An 18838-nucleotide genomic window follows, 5' to 3' on the forward strand; every position below is an offset into this window, starting at 1 on the left:
AAGAACAAAACTAGGAATAAAATTTTCAAAAGCATGTTTTCAATAAGCGGACCAAAATACCTCAAGAATGTTTGGAAAATGGATCTTTGTCAACAAATTATCACAGATCTTTCATAAGGTAAAACAGAATGCTGAATTCTGTGTCAGCTATGTCCAAAATTTTCACAAGAGTAAACCCCTCTCTTTAACATTTTGCTTTATGTCCTGGAGAAAACAACACAAACAACCATCTGCTTGCTCATTTCAGAGTAGGATGAATATTGCTTTTTTAAAAATGAATGGATCATGTTTTTGTCTTTTCTGAAAACATACGAAGTCATGGGAAACAGGAATAATTTAAATTATTTTAATATACTTGAAAAATATTATTTCTAAGCATTCAGAAGAGTCAGGTTTTCTTGTTTTTCCTGATACTGTTCTCCTTATATTTTCAGAATATAAACATCCCAGTTTTATTGTGGATTAGGGAATGGAGTTTTAATTAACTAAAAAGTAATGCCATTCTTTTAAGATACAATTTCTCAGATAATCAAAATTGTATATCAGCATCCCAAAGCATACTGTTTTAAACCCTATCTAAAAGGTAAAGGTAAAGGTTCCCCCGCACATGCGTGCTAGTCGTTTCCAACTCTAGGGGCCGGTGCTCATCTCCGTTTCAAAGCCGAAGAGCCAGCGCTTGTCCGAGGACATCTCCGTGGTCATGTGGCCGGCATGACTAGACGCCAAAGGAGCACGGAACGCTGTTACCTTCCCACCGTAGTGGTCCCTAGTTTTCTACTTGCATTTTTACGTGCTTTCGAACTGCTAGGTTGGCAGAAGCTGGGACGAGTAACAGGCGCTCACTCTGTTACGCGGCACTCGGGATTCGACCCGCCAAACTGCCGACCTTCTGATCGACAAGCTCAGCATCCTAACCCACTGAGCCACCGCGTCCCTGCAAAACCCTATCTACTGTATGTCAATTCTTTGTTCAAAATTGTAGTTTATTGTACAGTTGGCTAAAGTTTAGATAAACAAGAATGACCTGGAAGATTAAGTCATGTAGTATAAAGTATTATTTTCTGGGTGGAAAATAATACAGCTGCCAATCTTGATTTGGGAATTCTAGTGTTGTTGGGTTTTTTTTGAAGTATTGCTACATCTTCCTACCTTGGCAAATTCATATTTTTAAGACACATTATTGTTGCATGAATTATAACTGAATCAAAGAATAATGTGGAAAAAATATCCATACTATCAGTTCTAACACTGACAATTATAATGAAGGATTAAAAAAGGAGAGGAATAGATTTGTTTCCCACCACCTACACCTGCTTCAGTGATATATTACAGAATGGGCATGGAAAATTTGAAATACTTAAGGTTACCCCAGATTGTCTTGGCAAGTTTGTCATCCTGCAGTACACTTTTCACACGGGTACTAGATTGTATGCCAAATTGTTTTTATAGCGATAGGAAGTCAGTATCACCAAAAGGGACAGAATCACATTTGGGGGGGGGGCTTTTTTGTGTTTCAGGGTGAGAGAATGGTAGGAGCGATAGGGGTCCGGCAGGCCTCTGACGAGCAAGTTGCTTAAATTCAGCTGCAGAATGGCCAAGCTTTAGCAGCATAGTTTTAGACCTTTGGAGATTTGGGGCGATGGAAATGGAGGTCCTTTGGGGAACTTTCTGCTCCCATTCCGATCCTTAATTTTGAAATCAGACTATTCTAAATCCGCAATTTTGCAAACAAATATCAGGATGGCCATCAGACAGGATGTCTGATTTTGAATAATATATGAATGAGTATTACTTTTTTTTCCATGCATTATTAGTAGACTGCTTAAACTCTATGTTGATCAACATATGAAATGATTTGCCTGACTACTGTCCTTTGGAACTATGCATTACAACTTTATTGACCATTCTTGCAACTACCAATGAATGAAATGTTTGCTGTATTGGGAACCACGCTGTTCACAAGGTCTGCTAAGGAATGTAACATCCACACAAACAAGTCTTCTTCAACTTAGGGATCTGTGGAAATTTTCTTTGGGAATCTTTGCAGGATCAAAAGGGAGGTAATAATGAAGAAATGATCAGGCTACTTTAAAAGAAGTAAATTTATAAAATGATGCAGAATTACTATAAATTTTGAATTTCACCCTAATCCTTCAAGCCTTAGGTAGTTCACATGTTTAAGCAGAGAATAAGAGTAAACCATAATTTGTAAATTTGAATGTAAAAGGAAAATATACTTTGGAGTACTAAAAACAGTGGCAAGAACTAATTGAACTGGAATTTGCAAAAGGTGACAGAGGAAAGAGAAAATAAATTATCACTAGCCTTATTCTTTATTTGTTTCTCTGAATAATCACAGTTTCTATTTTAGTTTTAAAGAAAAAAACATGTTTCTAGCTGTGCTGGCTGCATAGGAAAGATTTAAAAACTCTGGAAAAGGAAAACATGGGAAAAAAGAAAGACAATTTTCATATAATTATTTCTTAGATGAAACATCTTTTACATTTGAAGATAACATAAAATATATCTGTAGAATAAAAGAAGCATGTCTATTAGTAATTATTGCCCGTAATTATCTTAAGGCAATTAGTTAAACTATTCTGTCTCATCCAGAAGCATGTGAAAATAATTTAGCTTCTTTCTACTGACCCAGAAAATAGTAGAGTATGAAAGTTCCTTGGCTTCAAACTACAACAGGTAATAGACAGTAATAGGTAATTTAAACAATCCATGAAACCATAACCCTGGAACCTCTGTGCTGGAATACCCACAACATTATGCTGTTTTATCAGTTGAATGATGGCATTAATGTTTTGCAAGGGTAAAATGCCAGTTCAATAAATACATTACTTTTTCTTTATATATATACATATACATATACATATACATATACATATACATATACATATACATATACATATACATATACATATACATATACATATACATATATATATATATATATATATATATATATATATATATATATATATATATATATATACTGTATATATATGAAACACATATATTTTACACACCCCATAGCAGTATGGGAAATAAAAGATCCTTCTACAAAAAGAAGATGTTAAGTTAATGTACAAAATAAAGCTTTAGTGTTTAAAAAAACCCATCTGGGCAAGAAAGTCTTATACCAGTTAGTAGTGCTAGCACTTCTTTGCTTGAAAGGCCCAGATAAAGCAAGGAATTGAGAAGATATATTATCAGATGAATGTTATCTGCTTTCTTTTGTTTGATATTGCACTTCAAAGACCTTCTTTTGTCAGGAAGGATTCAGTAGATCCAAAAGAACGGAAGCCATTGCTGCGAGGACAGAGACAATGAAAGCTGATGCTATGGTGCTTTCAAGGGCACAACTTTTGAGATGATAGTGGAATACAAGGTCTGGGTGTGGCTGTTGGTCCACCTGGTTTGAGAACCAAATCGATGGGTTGACAGAGATGAGTCCATTTGTTATTCTCATATCAGAAGGCATGGTGGTTGTGCTAGAAAAGAACACGTGAAGAAAATATTATTCACTTAACTCTATTCATATGAATTGGGAAAGGTAGCTAATATTTCAGATATTCATCACATTTTGATAAAAACTGATACAAATAAATAAAGAGTCTTATTTTTGAAGAAAAGTAATTACCTTTTCCCTCACAGTTGCCACGGGAAAGGGGCCATATAAGAAATAGCATTTTTTATGTTTAAGATAGAAATAAACAATACGTTCTGCTATGGTAATGGAAAAAGTCATCCTTTAGCTGAACTCAACTCCTGCTGACTGAGATAGTTTTCTGGCAACAGTGGGCAAGGTTCTTCTTCCAGCAGGTTTTTCTGCCTACCTGATGTTATCTACAGATCTGGTTTTGCTAGTGGTTCAAATCAAGTCTATCTATTTTCTAATCAGGTTCAATGTTGCTTAGTTGTTTTTGAGACCAATGAAACTCTGCTAGATTTTGCCTTCTGCCTGGCATGAAATAATCTTCATTTTGCACTTCATTTGCAATAATGGTGGGGTATTTTTTAATTCCATAAATAAACTCTAACAATCGTTAATAGAAGTTGCTGTATCTCGGTAGTGTTTACTTGAATAATAGTCCCTTCCCCTCAACAAATACTACAAGAGGGATACGGAAAAGATTTGAACAATGCATTTGGGAAGAACTTCAGAGTAAAAAGATGAATTAAGAAACAAGATAGGTCATAAAAGAAATAAGGTAAAGGTAAAGGTTCCCCCGCACATGCGTGCTAGTCGTTTCTGACTCTAGGGGCCGGTGCTCATTTCCGTTTCAAAGCCGAAGAGCCAGCGCTTGTCCGAGGACGTCTCCGTGGTCATGTGGCCGGCATGACTAGACGCCAAAGGCGCACGGAACGCTGTTACCTTCCCACCATAGTGGTCCCTATTCTTCTACTTGCATTTTTTACGGTTAGGATATTGACTACTTGGCATTTCCAATGGAAAGTGGATTGGTTTTAGATTTTGCCCAAGAAAACACCAAGTTTTTCTTAACATAGCTTTTCAAACTTCTGGTGGTATCTAAAACTATCATGTGGGGTCACTAACATTATTATTTTTGAGATAGATGAACAGGACCCCATACCTTTCAATAGACGACAGGCAGGTCTGCCTGTTTAAGGTTTGTTCTTATTTAAATAACATTCTTTGCAGTGATTCCTCCCCCTCCCCGTTAGCTAGATTATGAAAATGAAAATACCATATATTTAAAAGATAGTCTCTACTGAGAAAAACTGGTGCTTAGATTTACTGTCTCAGACAACTGCAGAGGGGTGAATGCCTTGAAAAATCTAATAACCTTTGAAGCATATGCTTGGAATGATTATTCCATCTCCATTCTAATGAATTAAAGATGTGAGAAGTTTTTTTAAAAATTTGGCAACACGAATTTCATCCTTATTAAAAACAGTCTGTCAGGAAATGATAGATCATTCTTTGTAATAAAAAGCAAAACAATTCTGAAGTTGCTACAACTGCTCAGGGTGATGTGGCTGAAAAATATGGTTTTTCATGAAATGCGTGTGTGGTCCTCAGACAATGTATAACAACATTAACTCTCCCTTTTGCCCTTTTTTCCACCTCCCAAAAATGCTTTGATTCTTTTTGTAACATTTTGGGAACATGTCTTCATAATACCATTTGCTATGACTTATCACCACAGTCGATCCAGTGTCTTCTGAAAAATCAACCCCATTTTTCATCCAAGTTTCTGCTTTGAGAGTAGACTCTTTTTGTATGTATCATTTATTCCGTCAATTTTTCTCAGCTAGCCAAGGCAGAAGAAATTCTGGATAGGCACAAAGTCTGGATAGTTAAGACTGTCATGAAAAAAGTCTACATCCCTAACTGCATTCCCTAATTGACTGACATCTCTGAGAGGCACCAGACTGAGCAAGTCTCATCCCTAAGCAGACACAAAATCTATTTTACCATGAAGTTATTTAAGGCTAGTTAATTAATACGAAGCTAAACAACTATTTGGAAACAAAAATTGAAATAAACTCCAGATTCTGCTACTGTAACAGGAGTTCTGTTCATTGATCTCTTACCTTTCTCTTATGTGGTAGTTAAGGAGTATTCACCTGTCTTAGTTGTACGTATTCTATATTATTATCTTTTTGCAACAGCATCACACTTTAGGTAAAAAGCAAATTTGATAAAAAGCCAATTTTTCAAGAGCACATTCCCTTCTTGTTCGTTGCTCAGAAGTGTTTAAATGGGACACACCTTGAAGAAACAATGTATTATTCTCCTCTTAGATTATTAGGAAGTAACATTCCAAATAATCTAAGAGTTCACCTCAACAACAAATCTTATAACCAGTTTTGGTGCAGTTGAAGGTTCCTTTTCTTAGGGCTAACCCCACCCTTTACCATTTGACAGAATAACAGAAAGTAGTAAGTAGTAAGTGGGTTCATTGATCAGATAAGCAGACAGGCAGAAAACTATAAGCCTTTATTTCTGGAAAAGGGGGCACTGAACATTTTGAACCTGCAGGGTCAAGTGGATTAATTGATTGGTCAGGTGAAAAAGAAGACAGAGCTTCCACATATTTACTAGCTGTACAAAAGAGCTAATTTTATTACATGTAAACTATACAACAATTTATAGCTATATCGCGGTTGAGGGTGCCTTTGCCTGTGTTTTACTTCTGTACTGTGGTTAGGGTTAACCCTAATCCTGACTTGCAATATCAGAGTAGGCTTAGAAGACACACCTATCAAAAACTAAGCAATTATTTATATTTCTTAAACCAAGAGAAACCTGATCTATATCTAGAAAGTGGCTAAATTAAAGTATAAACATAGCTTCAAACTACAGGAAAATTTTTAAGTCTCCTAGTCAATTCTGGAGGATTCCTCCAGCTAGTCAATGGTGGCAAACCTCTTCAATCTTGTCTGAGGTTCACTTATACGTAGTAGTGGCCAAAATTATGGAAACCTTTTGGGAAAAGCGTATAGTAGAAATGCCACCTTTGGTTAAGTTTCCACCAATTTTTCTTTTAATTTCTTTATAACTGTAGCCTTAATAATACTATTTTACATCACTTTCTAGGCAACCAGTCAACTCCTTGCACCATTACTTTACTTTTATTATGTTTTACAAGCTCACTAAATGAAAGAACACAAAAAAACCCAACCAAATTGATAGCAATCACATAACACACTGACAAATGGCCTCCTCTCAGCTTCAATACATGGCATCAATAACTGAATCCTACTGTGATCTGATTGGCTCATTGCCAAAACAAGATGACACCTGATTGGCTCTCTAAACACTCATGCTCATTGGCTACAATCAGGTGAAGGAAAGCTACCTGATATCAACCTGCTTCCTTTTTCTGGTTATTTGGCTATAACTTTTCATAGAATACAGTACAGATAATTCAACAAACTTTGTTGCATTACATTCTTAATTAAGTTATCTTTCCATTGATATATAATTTTATGGTACTACTCCAAAAGAAAGTGGTGTTATTAGCCATCAAACCTCAAAAATACACTTTTCCCAAAAGGTTTCCACAATTTTGGCTACTACTGTAGGATTACTGAAACAAACATTATCTGCACACTTAAATTTATATGAAGAACAATTACACAGCAGAGAATTCCGAAAGAATGAAAACCTTTTTAGTAGCCATTACAGGTAATAAACTTCAATAAAATTGCTTTGTTGATGTTGCTGTATCTGCTAGAAAAATAGGATTCCTGCAGCTTTACCCTACAAACACAACTAGGTGTTCAACAAAAAAGGTAAGAGATTTATATATTGTTTTATGGAACATCTAGGATAGGGTCCCCAACCCCTGGTCCCCGTGGCATGCCAGCAACTGGTCTGCACAAAGAAGCAAAGCCCCATCCATGGGATGCAGTCAGCACACAAAACCATGCATCTTCCGGTCCGTGGGAAAAAACCTCTCTCCATAAAACCGGTCCCTGGTGCCCAAAAGGTGGGTGACCCTGATCTAGGAAATGGAACTTGAAAATATGGGGAATATAAATGGAGTGATTTCTATTTATAAATTACCGGTAAATGATCCATCAGAATTTCTGGTAACAAGTGGTCTTCTGCGGCTTACTTGTCACCTACTGTTTTTCATCAGCACTGTTAAACATGCATATGGATCTTATATAGAGAGAGTCTACCTTCTTTGGGGGAACTCAAGAAACATAGAACAACCATAGAATAAAGATGCTGTTTGCCAGCATCGAAGAAGATTAGATGTCCCTAAACATTTGCACAACTTAGGACATTTTGCAGGCAAACATAATCAACAGCTCATAGAAGAGAAGGAAAAGATGTATTTGTGTAGATTTGTTCAATTTACTTAAGTCTGCAACAAAGATTAATGAAAAGGTGCTATGTTGACCTATCACAAGAAAAGAAATCTTGTAAAAACTAACAATTACAGCAAAACCTTCACCAATTAGTACTGCCGCCACCACCACCCAAAAAATGTTATTCAAAATGAAGAAGGCAGAAAACCTGCAGAAGAGAGAAACCCGTATCTTACTAGCAACTTGATTTCAAACCATATGAAACTACAGTGTGGGTGAGTCCTGTCACCTGCCATATGCATTCAGTTATTTGCATTTCAAAACTACAGTAAGAAATGCATTACTGCAGTAGGTTGGACAAACAGCTTAGGAGGGACCAGAAAAATTGATCAAGATTACACAGGCCAAATGGAAGTGTCATCAGCTTGGGCTTTGTTCTTTATTTTATTTATTCTTTATTTTGTCTAACAAAACCCATAGCAGGCAGTTGTGGTCCTGAACATTATGAGAACCCTTAAGTTATACAGATCAAAATTTAATTTTTAAAATGCTGACTTATTACCCAGATCTAACTGAAATGATATCCTTTTTATTCATTGGAAGAGTTTTTTACACACATTCATTTAGAAAATGCTCTAATAGTAGGAAAGGTGGAAGGAAAGGAAAGAGGACAACCAATAGCAAGGTGGATAGGCTGAGTTATAGTGGTGATGAGTGTACCACTGAAGGACAACGTTAGGGACAGATTGTTGTGGAGAACTTTAATCTGTGTGGTCACTAAGATTTGATGGCACACAATCACTCATTCAATCACTTAATCATGCAACTTATTTCACATTAGCTGCATATCCAGTTGCCATACTTGCAAGACACTCGATAGCCCCAGAGGATGAAGCATTGTAGTGAAATATGTGAAGCAGTTCTCCATGTCTTGAAAGAATGTAGGTCCCATTCTTTTAATCATCTTCTTGTTGGAAGAGACAAGATGCAATATTCTGAAGCATCATGCTTTAAACCCTGTAAAAACCCTACTACCGAAATTTAAACATATGTTGCAACTCACTGTATCTATTTCACACAATGATGAGTTCTGTATTGCTTTTCTTTTCCCCATAGTATACTGATTTCCTTTCTGGAAAATGTGAATCAGTTTTAAAATAATTATGTTTAAACTATAAGGCTACTAATATGTAAACAGATCAGAGCCCTCCTCCCACAATTATACATGACTTTGGGAACATGTAAAAAGAGTATCTGGGGATAAAGCACTTTTTGGATTCAAAGTCATAAATAAATTATTGGGATAGTAAACAAAAGGAACAAAGTTATCAAAGTATTGCTGGGTAGGCCAGGCTTTTAGTATGCAATATTAATAAAGAAAGGATAGAGAAAGGCTTTCATGAAGGTCACTTTACGACATCTGAATGTTTCCTCATTTTTCCAATTCCTAGACATTCATAGGAATCTTTCCTAACCGAATAACCAATATTTTAAAGCAAGAAGTGTAGGATGATTCAGAATTGGAACAAAAACTAAAGTCAGACTGAGCAAATTGCTTACTCTGGAGACAAAATAATGGGGGGGGGAGAAATCTACTGGCATGATTTTTACTGAAATTTTACTGAGACCTCACAATTCAAACATATTTGTTTACAAGGTTTAAGTAATATATTTATTTAGAAGTTTTAATTAATATATTTGGCATGCCTTGACTATTAACGTAAGGCAAAAAATCTTAAGTAAAAGCTTTCCACGGAAAGAGAGATTTAGACCAGGGCTTTTCAACCTTTTCACTCATTGTACCATTTTTAGGAGTACCACCAGTTGCCTAGCAAGGTGTCAAAAACTTGATGATAAAAAAAAAAGTAAAAAAGTGATGAAGTACAGGTAGTCCTCGACTTACAACAGTTTGCTTAGTGATTGTTCGAAGTTACAATGGCACTGAAAAAAGTGCCCCCCAAGCCACAGCCGAGCAAGACACCTGCCTGCCCACCCAGCGGCACTCTTCCTCCTGTCCAAGGTTTTCATTGTTGTGAGCATTTATGTTGAGGATTAGCAGCGGGGGTGGGGTGGGGGTGTTTGGTTTTTATTTCCTCCCCCCCTCTGCTGGGTGGTTATAGCCGTTTTTGGTCACTTCACATGACCCTGGGACACTGTGACTGTCATAACTATGAATCAGTTGCCAAGCATCCGAATGTAAATCTCAAGACCCTGGAGATGCTGCAACATTCCAGTTGATTGGCGCTTCCTCTGGGCTCAGCAGAAGCGCCAGGATCAGTGCTGTTTTCCAGCTGAAGCCTGGTGCTGATCCTTGCGCTTCCACTGAGCCCTGACAGCCCTGCAGCTCCAGCCGTCTCTCGCTCAAGCTTGTGTGGTGCTGCCACCGGTTCAGCTCATTTCCCTCCCCCTCTACCACTTTTCTAGGATGGTCACATACCACCTGCCAGGTGCCAATGTACCACAGGTGGTACCCGTACCACTGGTTGAAAAGCCCTGATTTAGACATTGTCAGTTTATGCTCTTGCATTATTTACCTGCATGTTTTATCTACATTCACCATATCTATGAGGAAACTGTCAGGGCCTCCAAGAGCAGATGCTGGATCACTTGCCCAGGTGCAGCCTCGTGAGCCTGGGTAGGATTGTGCTAATACAACTGAAATGTAGAAATGATCCTTTTCCAGTAGTTGAAACTACTGATAGATCATAGTTGAACTCCAGCAAATTTCCATGACGTTTTGCCATGGAACACATATATGTACATATAATTTGTAAAGTACTCATAAGATTACATAATGAAACTTGGCTATGGTGAGCGTGTTTTTCCTAATTCGTCTTCTGCTCACATCATTGTATTTTTAAAAAATGCATTCGTGTTAGAATATATGAGCCATACCTCTCCTAGGGCTTTCAGGTAATGGAGAATCAGTCTCATCTGTTCATTTGGATTCCATTACATATGATCTGGGCCTTCTTGAGCAATTTTGAAACAGGGATCCACATCAGTAGTACAATTTCCTACTGACTTCCATTCCTTTGGGAAGGCACAATCTATTTTAAAGGCCAAAAATGCCCCTTTGCCAAAGTTATAGGCATCTCAAGTGATGTGCCATCTTTTTTCATGATGTCACCATGTCACTGTGGGCTCTGGATTCCCGAAATATAAGGAAAATGTTTGCAAACCCTCGACAGAATAAAAATGTCCATGCCCCTCTCTGAAGCCCTTGTTCTAAAGGTGGGAAGCAAACTAAGACAAGCACACCCCATTTTGAAACTGAAGCTGCACTTTTTCCACCTTGTACTTGTTTCAGGTTATGGTATATCTTGCACAATTATACTAAGAGAACTGAGAAATTTATGGAGCATATATATTGAGCTGAAATGTTCAAGAGATGAGTAAGTTTCAATACGACATCTAAAATTTCTGGCATATCATTGGACAATCATATCCAAAAATACTCTGAAGCCCAATCTTTGTGCCTAGTCCTGTGTAGTCATTCATTCTGTACAGGTGAGGGCTCAAAGGGTATTTGGAAAAGGAAACAGGCAAGTTTCAGCATCTCTCTGTTCCCAACAGCTCTGAAGTCCTTTGTTTATTGAGCATAAAGAACTGAAGGGCTGATAAATAAGCATGATTAGATGAAATATTGAATCAACTTGGTATGACCAAAAATGCTGATGAGACATTGCTCCCGAAAACAGGGAAGCTTGCAAGTATGGAAGACTAGTATTAATCAGGTCTTGCCATTTACACACTAATGTGTATAACTTAAACTTGATGCAGAACCAGGACAGATTTTTGTATACACCTCCCCGTGCCTCTTTGATACAAACCTCACGCTTCATGGCTTTTGGGGGGGAGGGAAGCGTGAGTACACAAAAACAGCACAGTTCACGGGTTCACAGTAGCAAAATTCACCTTCAGGATCAACTTAGTATCCTTAAATATTCATTTAACAGACAGTTCTGCTTTGTATCACTGCACTGTCTGAAAAGGAAGGTCAAAATGTCTGAAATTCTAGCACAATTGATAAGAGCTACTATTTGTGGCTACAATTAGCACAGTTTATTGCAGTTGCCTTTAATCACCCCTTGTACATGTATTACAGCTCTCTCTCTCTCTCTCTCCCCTCCCCCCATATGTGTGTGTACATAAATGTTTAGGCTGAAAGAACTGCCAAAGCACTTTGATTGTTAGTAATGATTTTGTTTTCCTTTGGTACTGAGTATCTATTGTTCACATACTACAAAAAATGTCATTTTTGCATTCTTTTCCTTTCAAGTGGAGAGCACACATGCTGGGATTGAAAGAAAACGTTGCTCTTGAGACTTAAGAAATAGGAGTACAAAAATTAAAGCCTTCAGCTTTATAGGAAGATGGGGACAGAGATTAATTTTTATTTACCTGTCCATATAAACTGAGTTACAACTGAGAGTTCTTGTGCTCTGTTTATTGTCTTGTCTTCTTTTCCCTGATCTTACACATACAGAAACAAAGGAATGGTTGAGACTCTAAAAACAATTTATATTTGCAGAGTTTCTTTCACATTTTATATCCTTGTCATAAATTAAGGAGATTAACTTGCAAGGGTTTTCAATGTGGGCCTAAGAGGTCTTGTCCTTTCAGAGTAGCATGAATGACAGGGTTATTGGAAATAAGCACATGATACTTACCCTTCTTCTATCCGAACCCAGAGATCGTTGAATTGCCTTTGGCGGTGGATTTTATATTGTTTCTTGTGCCAGTTTTTCTGCCGTCCAAATTCTTCTAGCTGGCTGATGCTATCTGGTAACAGGAGGTGTGGAGGAAGGCTATCTTCTTCACTGGCATGAGGAGGTGCTGATGATGAAGACAACTGAACATGCTCAATGACAAAGGGAGCAGCTGTTGCAGAGGAAGGGTGATATCTGCTTGCCTTGGAACTGCAAAATAAGTAGATTCATCAAGAAGTGATGTGTGAAATAGGACACAGAAATTCAGATATTAAACATAACCTCTGCTTTTCTGAGTTCTCTTAAACTTTGACCACTTAGCTTTATTGCATCAAATAATGCACTTATACCATGCACTGTCCTCCTTATTGTACCTGTAATCCACATAGATACATATTAATTCAAAGTTTAAGAAACCACAAAAGAGGTAGTACATCCATCTAAGGAAATGTAGACAGATAAGGATGCTTGAAATGTTTATGTACAGTGGCTATGATAAAGGGAAAAAGTCACATTTGAAGACTCTGTTGGTTGGTCTTCTGCATGTTCCCTCAAGGAGTAAGGCTTTCATTCATCAAGACTTCCATCCTAGCACAATATGGTATCTCCTAAATTGCTTTTTGAGATTAAAAACATACTTAAGCATACAGGTACTCTTTTATTCACAACCCTTCATTTAGTGACCATTCGAACTTACAATGGCACTCAAAAAACTGACAACCATTCCTTGCACTTATGACTTTGACAGCATCCATACGAGCATGTGATCAAAATTTGGGCACTTGGCAACCACCTTGGATTTAGAACACTTGTAGCATCCTGGATTCACATGATCACTATTTGTGACCTTCCCAGCCAGCTTCTGAGAAGCAAAGTCAATAGGGGAAGTCAGATTTACTTAACGGCCACAGGATTCACTTAACTGAAGTGATTCACTTAAGAACTATTAAAACAACTCGTCAAATTGGACATCATTCACTTAATAACCACCACTTAAAAATGAAAATTCTGGTCTCAACTGTAGTCATAACTTGAGGTCTACCAGTAATGAGTTCTTTCCCCACTTATTTCCAAATATCCACAGTATAATCATATAAGAATTGTATTTATACAATAAATAACAAACTCAAGATACTACTTAGGAGTCATTATCTTCCATAGATGCTGGGCCAGTTCCCTGAAATTACTGTCCATTGAAATACGAATATCATTTTTATATTGATAGAAAGATTTCTTTCTCTCTTTTTTTAAGAGGGCATTTTATATGGATTACACTGAGGAATTATTTTTATTGTCATAAACTCATGCTTCCAAGTGTTATTTTGAGACTATATACACAGGAATTTAGTTTCAACATAATTTGACACAAATTGTAAATAGTATGGGCTCCTTAGTACTCTTTCATCTCTGCTTCAAAGTGTTTTTTTCAGTAGATATGTTTTGTCTTGTTTTTGAAAATATTCATTTACTGACAAGAGACCTTGGATGGCAGCTTTATAAATATATCCCGAGCTGCGTTACCTTATTAGAGATGTTTCTGCACCAAGCAGCAACATTATATGAAAAATTGACAGCAAATGTAAAGCAGCCACTTAATCCATAATGTATCAACCTATAAATTTAACAGTTATTTTGCACTTTTGTGCTCTGATCCTTGCAATATTCAGGAACAAGTAAAAATTAAGTGCATTGGATATATTGTAGTAATGACATGGCAAGGCAGCTTCTACACAAAATACAACATTCTTGGACATGGGTAGTTCTGCCTCTTTTCATCAGATGTTTTTATAGCTTTGAATGGATGGATATATAAATATATTATATATATTTAGATAAAGGGCTTTGAAGAAACAGGATACAAAGAGTATTGATGCTTTAGAACTTTGGTGTTGGAGAATACCACAATAGACAAGGAAACAAACAAATCAATCACTGAACAGCTCAACCCAGCATTCTAATTATGCCAAAATCTAGCTCTCTGGTGAAGGCTGTAATGTTAACAAAGGTAAAAGGAGAGAGACGAGGAAGGCCAGCAGCAAAGTGGACGGGCTCAGTTACAGCAGTGATAGATGTACTGATGGAAGAACTCAAGGGCTACTGGAAACAGATACTGCTAGAAAAAAATTTCTGTGGTCACTAACAGTTGACTGCCTGCCTGTCTGCCTGCCTACCCATCTCTCCCTCCTTCTTTCTCTCATCCTTCCATCTATACATCTATCTATCTATCTATCTATCTATCTATCTATCTATCTATCTATCTATCTATCTATCTATCTATCCTCTGAATATTGTGGGACTCTCTGTCTTCAATCATTTCTGCATGTTCAGTAAGATCTGAAAGAGTTGGCATGCTCTGAATCCTGTCACTTAGGCAATGTCATGCAATGTACTTTCACTATTATTACTCTGGAACAGCCTTGTCCCTGAGTTCTGGCTGGCCCCACTCTGGCCTGGCTTTTAGAAGGCATTAAAAATCTGTTTCTTTCCCCCAGAAGCATCAAGTCTGAGTGTGGTAGGATCCACTGGATGTGTTTGTCTTGGCACTTTGTGTGCATATGTTTCAATTTTGGTTTATTCACGTTTTTCTATTATGTGTTTGGTATGAAATTCACTACTGTTAGTTGATGATGGAGGCCACCTTGAGCTGTGTACTGACTGGGTGACTATAAAGATGTCTATAAATGATCCACAAATTGAAACTATGCTGTCACTAGTAAGTTATACTTTTTCAGTCTGACAAGTCTGCTTTGGTCGTAAAATAGTTTGGCCACCATGCAACCAGTTCTAGAAAGGCCTATTCCATCAATACAAAACCTCAAGTTCTCACTTTGGAGCTTCCCTACATTCAGCTTTGTCACTGAAAGAAAAAGTTGTATTAGCAGCAGGTATGGCTTTACAAATTTTCCCTAACTGACCTGACATTCTGAGTAATACATGTATCATTTTCATCCAAACCAGACTACGGAAATAATTTCTATGTTGGTATTGCCTTGTGGAGAATTTAAAAACTACAGACGGTACAAATAAGTAGCTATGCTCTTGTCTGACTAGAATCAGCCAATCCAAATATACAGTACTACCTCAGTTCTATTGTACTCCTTCTGAACTCACTGTAGGGTCCAAAATAATATTGGTCAAATTTATCAGGATTGCATTTTCCCTTGTTTTAAAAAGCACAACTATCGGTCTACACATTAAAAATCACACAGAATTTCTTTGTCCAAACCCTATTGCTTGAGACAAGTATTTTAAGCTGTTTTCACCCACATTATCCACCCAGTGCCCAAACTATCAGTGCTATTGAGTGTCATTTGATTTTATTACAGTAGGTCACATACAGTATTGAGTCAAACATCTGCTCTGAGTCTGAAAAAAATCTCTGTGGACATTGGTTTATCATTCAGGTATAACAATAAACCTAGAATTTTTAGCCATGGAATGTTGTCTAAATCACATTGGCTGGATTGGTGGCTAATGTTTAAATTAAAAATCTCATTTAAAATAAATATGGCATAATACTGCACGTGAATCCAGCCAAAGGTAAAGGTAAAGACAGAAAATTAGAACTAGTGAATTGTGGGTTTCAGTAGCTTTCGTGAGTAGTTAAAATGATTTCAATATATTCTGAATCATTGTGGTTCAGTTTAAACAGATTAGCTTTGGAAACCCTTTAATTAAATTTATGAAGTTTCCTAGACTGATGAGCTTACTATATTGAGGTGGTAGTGGTGGTGGGGGGGGAAGAGTGTAGGACAGATAGGAGTGAATACAAACAAGTTACAGACTTCTGTAGATAAGCTGGCATTCTCTAGAGGCGCATGATACCGCTTGAAACCTCTGTAACCACTTGGGATAGTACAAAGTGTGGCATCACTTTGTTTCAGAGGAACATCAATGAAGACTGAAGTGTTCCATCTAGAAGGCACAAGTGCAGTGTGAAAGAAAACAGTGTAAACCAATTCCAATCTACTTTACTGGAATCTTTCTGAGGGACTGACATTCTCTGAAAACATACTACAACAGTTACAGTAGCTGGACTCCTGAAGTACATGTATACATTGAACTGCTTTTAAAACTGGCCTAGAAAGTTTAATTGGTTTAAACGTTAGCTGAAACTGGAAGATTCCAGTTCCTCACAGTCCTTGACTTATGACCATAATTAAGTCCAAAATTTCTGTTGCTAAGCGAGATGGTTGTTCAGTGAGTGTTGCACTTTACAACCTTTCTTGCCACAGTTCTTAAGTCTGTCACTGCAGTTATTAAGAATCACATGGTTGTTAAGTGACTTTGCTTGTGAGAAGGTAGAAACAGGTGATCACATGACATTGCAACTGTCATAAATATGAACCAGTTGCCCAGCATCTGAATTTTGGTCAATGGTCAATGGTCATAAGTGTGAAAGACAAGTCATAAGTCATTTTCTCAGTGTTATTGTAATTTTGAACGGTCACTAAGTGAATGGTGATAAGTTGAGGACTACCTGAGTATAAACATATGCCATTGCTTCAATATCATCAGTGATTCCCAGTCCTTTGGACTCAAGTCAAAATAATTGGCTTTGATCCTTTCACTGCTTGATACCAGGTTGTTCCTCACTTGTCTTGAAAATCTGGAAGAAGTCCTTGGATGTTCTTTCCAGATGAAGTGCTGGCATGCAACCAAGTGTAGATTGCAATTTTAAAGATGTTCCCTTGACTCTAATTTTAAAATCAGATAAGCACCATTTTATTTCCACAATTCTAGTTTGTTTTAACAATTAAAATTCTTCTTAATCTCTCAGATCTGTTCAGCCTACTTTTTAAATTCCTGCTGTTTAGATGCTATGCTGCTTCATATTTCATTATTTCAGTATTCCTTTCATATTTCTAAACATATTTTATTTCAGTGTTATAACTGGTCAATTTTTTTATTTATTAATGGAGAGCTAATTAATGATATGAAGAAAATAATATAGCAAATCATAAATGGTAATAAAATGAATATATTATTTTACAGCATAAAGTATTGTGCATAATCAGGTGTGCTGAGGTTTAAACTGAATTGTCACTTGGATTGGGTTATTATCACTTCTACAATCAACCATATATATTTAGATTTCAACACAATCTGTACTCAAAAGAACTTGGCACTGCGAAAACTAATTTGAGATAAATGTGTAAGTTGACTTTATGCTTATATTCTTTTTCTCTATCAAATGCTACCCCTGCAGTCAGAGCAGACAAGAATATGGAAATCAAAACTGAATATGGAAATTAAAGAATCTCTTTCTTTTGATATCTTTGTTACAGTCTCTACGAAATTGAACATGAAATGTAAGATGTCCTATAATTTTTAGCTGGCATTGTCCTTGTATTTTAATGTAGCTTTAGTCCTATAGGTTTATTTCCATATTGGGGAAAACAAAACAAAACAAATCATTGTTTATAGCACTGATCCATTTGGAAAGGTGTTGTCGTGTCACTATTCCATATTTTGTCAATTATTTTCCAAGTGCAATTTACAGTCTTTAAACTAGGCTTTACTATCTGTGCTCTTCTTTATGCAGCTGTTTAAATATTAAGTCCTTAGGATAAGGACTTTTTCAAAATGCCCTCATTTTAAAAGGCCAGTTTATCACGTATGTGAAAGAAAATTTTCTGTGAGAGCCCCAAACAATGAACTACATTCTTTGGAATTTGCATTTGATCTGACAATCTTTTTATTCAGGCATTTAGAACATTTTGAAGGTATTATTTAATCTAGGCTTTATATTTTATGATTATATACATCTATTGCTATATCGAGATTGCATTTAAGAGGGAAAGACATAAGCTGCATTAACCAACTTGTTTAGAGAAGAAGACAAGGACAAAACCATCAACAAATCATTTATTCATATAGTAAGCTATATATTTACGGTCAATGGCTTATTAAAAACAACAATGATTTTTCTGCTCATGCTAGTTCTAGCCAATTAAAGTTGCTTATTGACATGAAAAGAAGTCAGATCATATACCTTTATTACAGTTTTAACAAAGTGTTAGATCAGCATATGAAAAAGGATCAATGAAGGGAAATCAAACTTACTTTTCTACTGGTTGTCCTGCAGGTATGTGCTCCACTTCAAATCCTGCTTGTCTCAACACATCAATAACAGTGTTATTGCCCAGGAAATGACCTAATTGATGAACAGTAATAACAGGAAGTCATTCAAAAAGCCGATGAAGCACATCCTCAATTATGCTCTAATTTGAGATTAGTCATTCTTTTCTAAAATAAAGATTTTATTTATTTTTGGATTTATAGACAAAGACATCCAAAAGGATTGGAGTGGATAAAGCAAAAAT

The 18838-nt window shown here is 36.6% G+C and overlaps 1 protein-coding gene and 1 long non-coding RNA gene across 2 annotated transcripts in view; both read right to left on the reverse strand.

Annotated features, from left to right (window-relative positions):
- Nucleotides 1-18838, reverse strand: part of LOC310638506 — a 609545-nt gene that overhangs the window by 195283 nt on the left and 395424 nt on the right. The gene's annotated exons all lie outside the window — the stretch shown is intronic.
- The window catches only part of TRABD2B (TraB domain containing 2B), a gene marked incomplete at both ends in the record, with an annotated part of 243888 nt that continues 228330 nt past the window's right edge, over nt 3281-18838 (reverse strand). The window contains 3 exons of the mRNA XM_083359620.1: nt 3281-3503; nt 12474-12722; nt 18579-18669. Coding sequence (XP_083215746.1) covers nt 3281-3503; nt 12474-12722; nt 18579-18669 — 563 coding nt within the window. The remainder of the gene's footprint in view (nt 3504-12473; nt 12723-18578; nt 18670-18838) is intronic.

The sequence above is a fragment of the Vipera ursinii genome (genome assembly GCF_947247035.1).
Source record: "Vipera ursinii genome assembly, chromosome: 3".
NCBI classification, from domain to species: Eukaryota; Metazoa; Chordata; class Lepidosauria; order Squamata; family Viperidae; genus Vipera; species Vipera ursinii.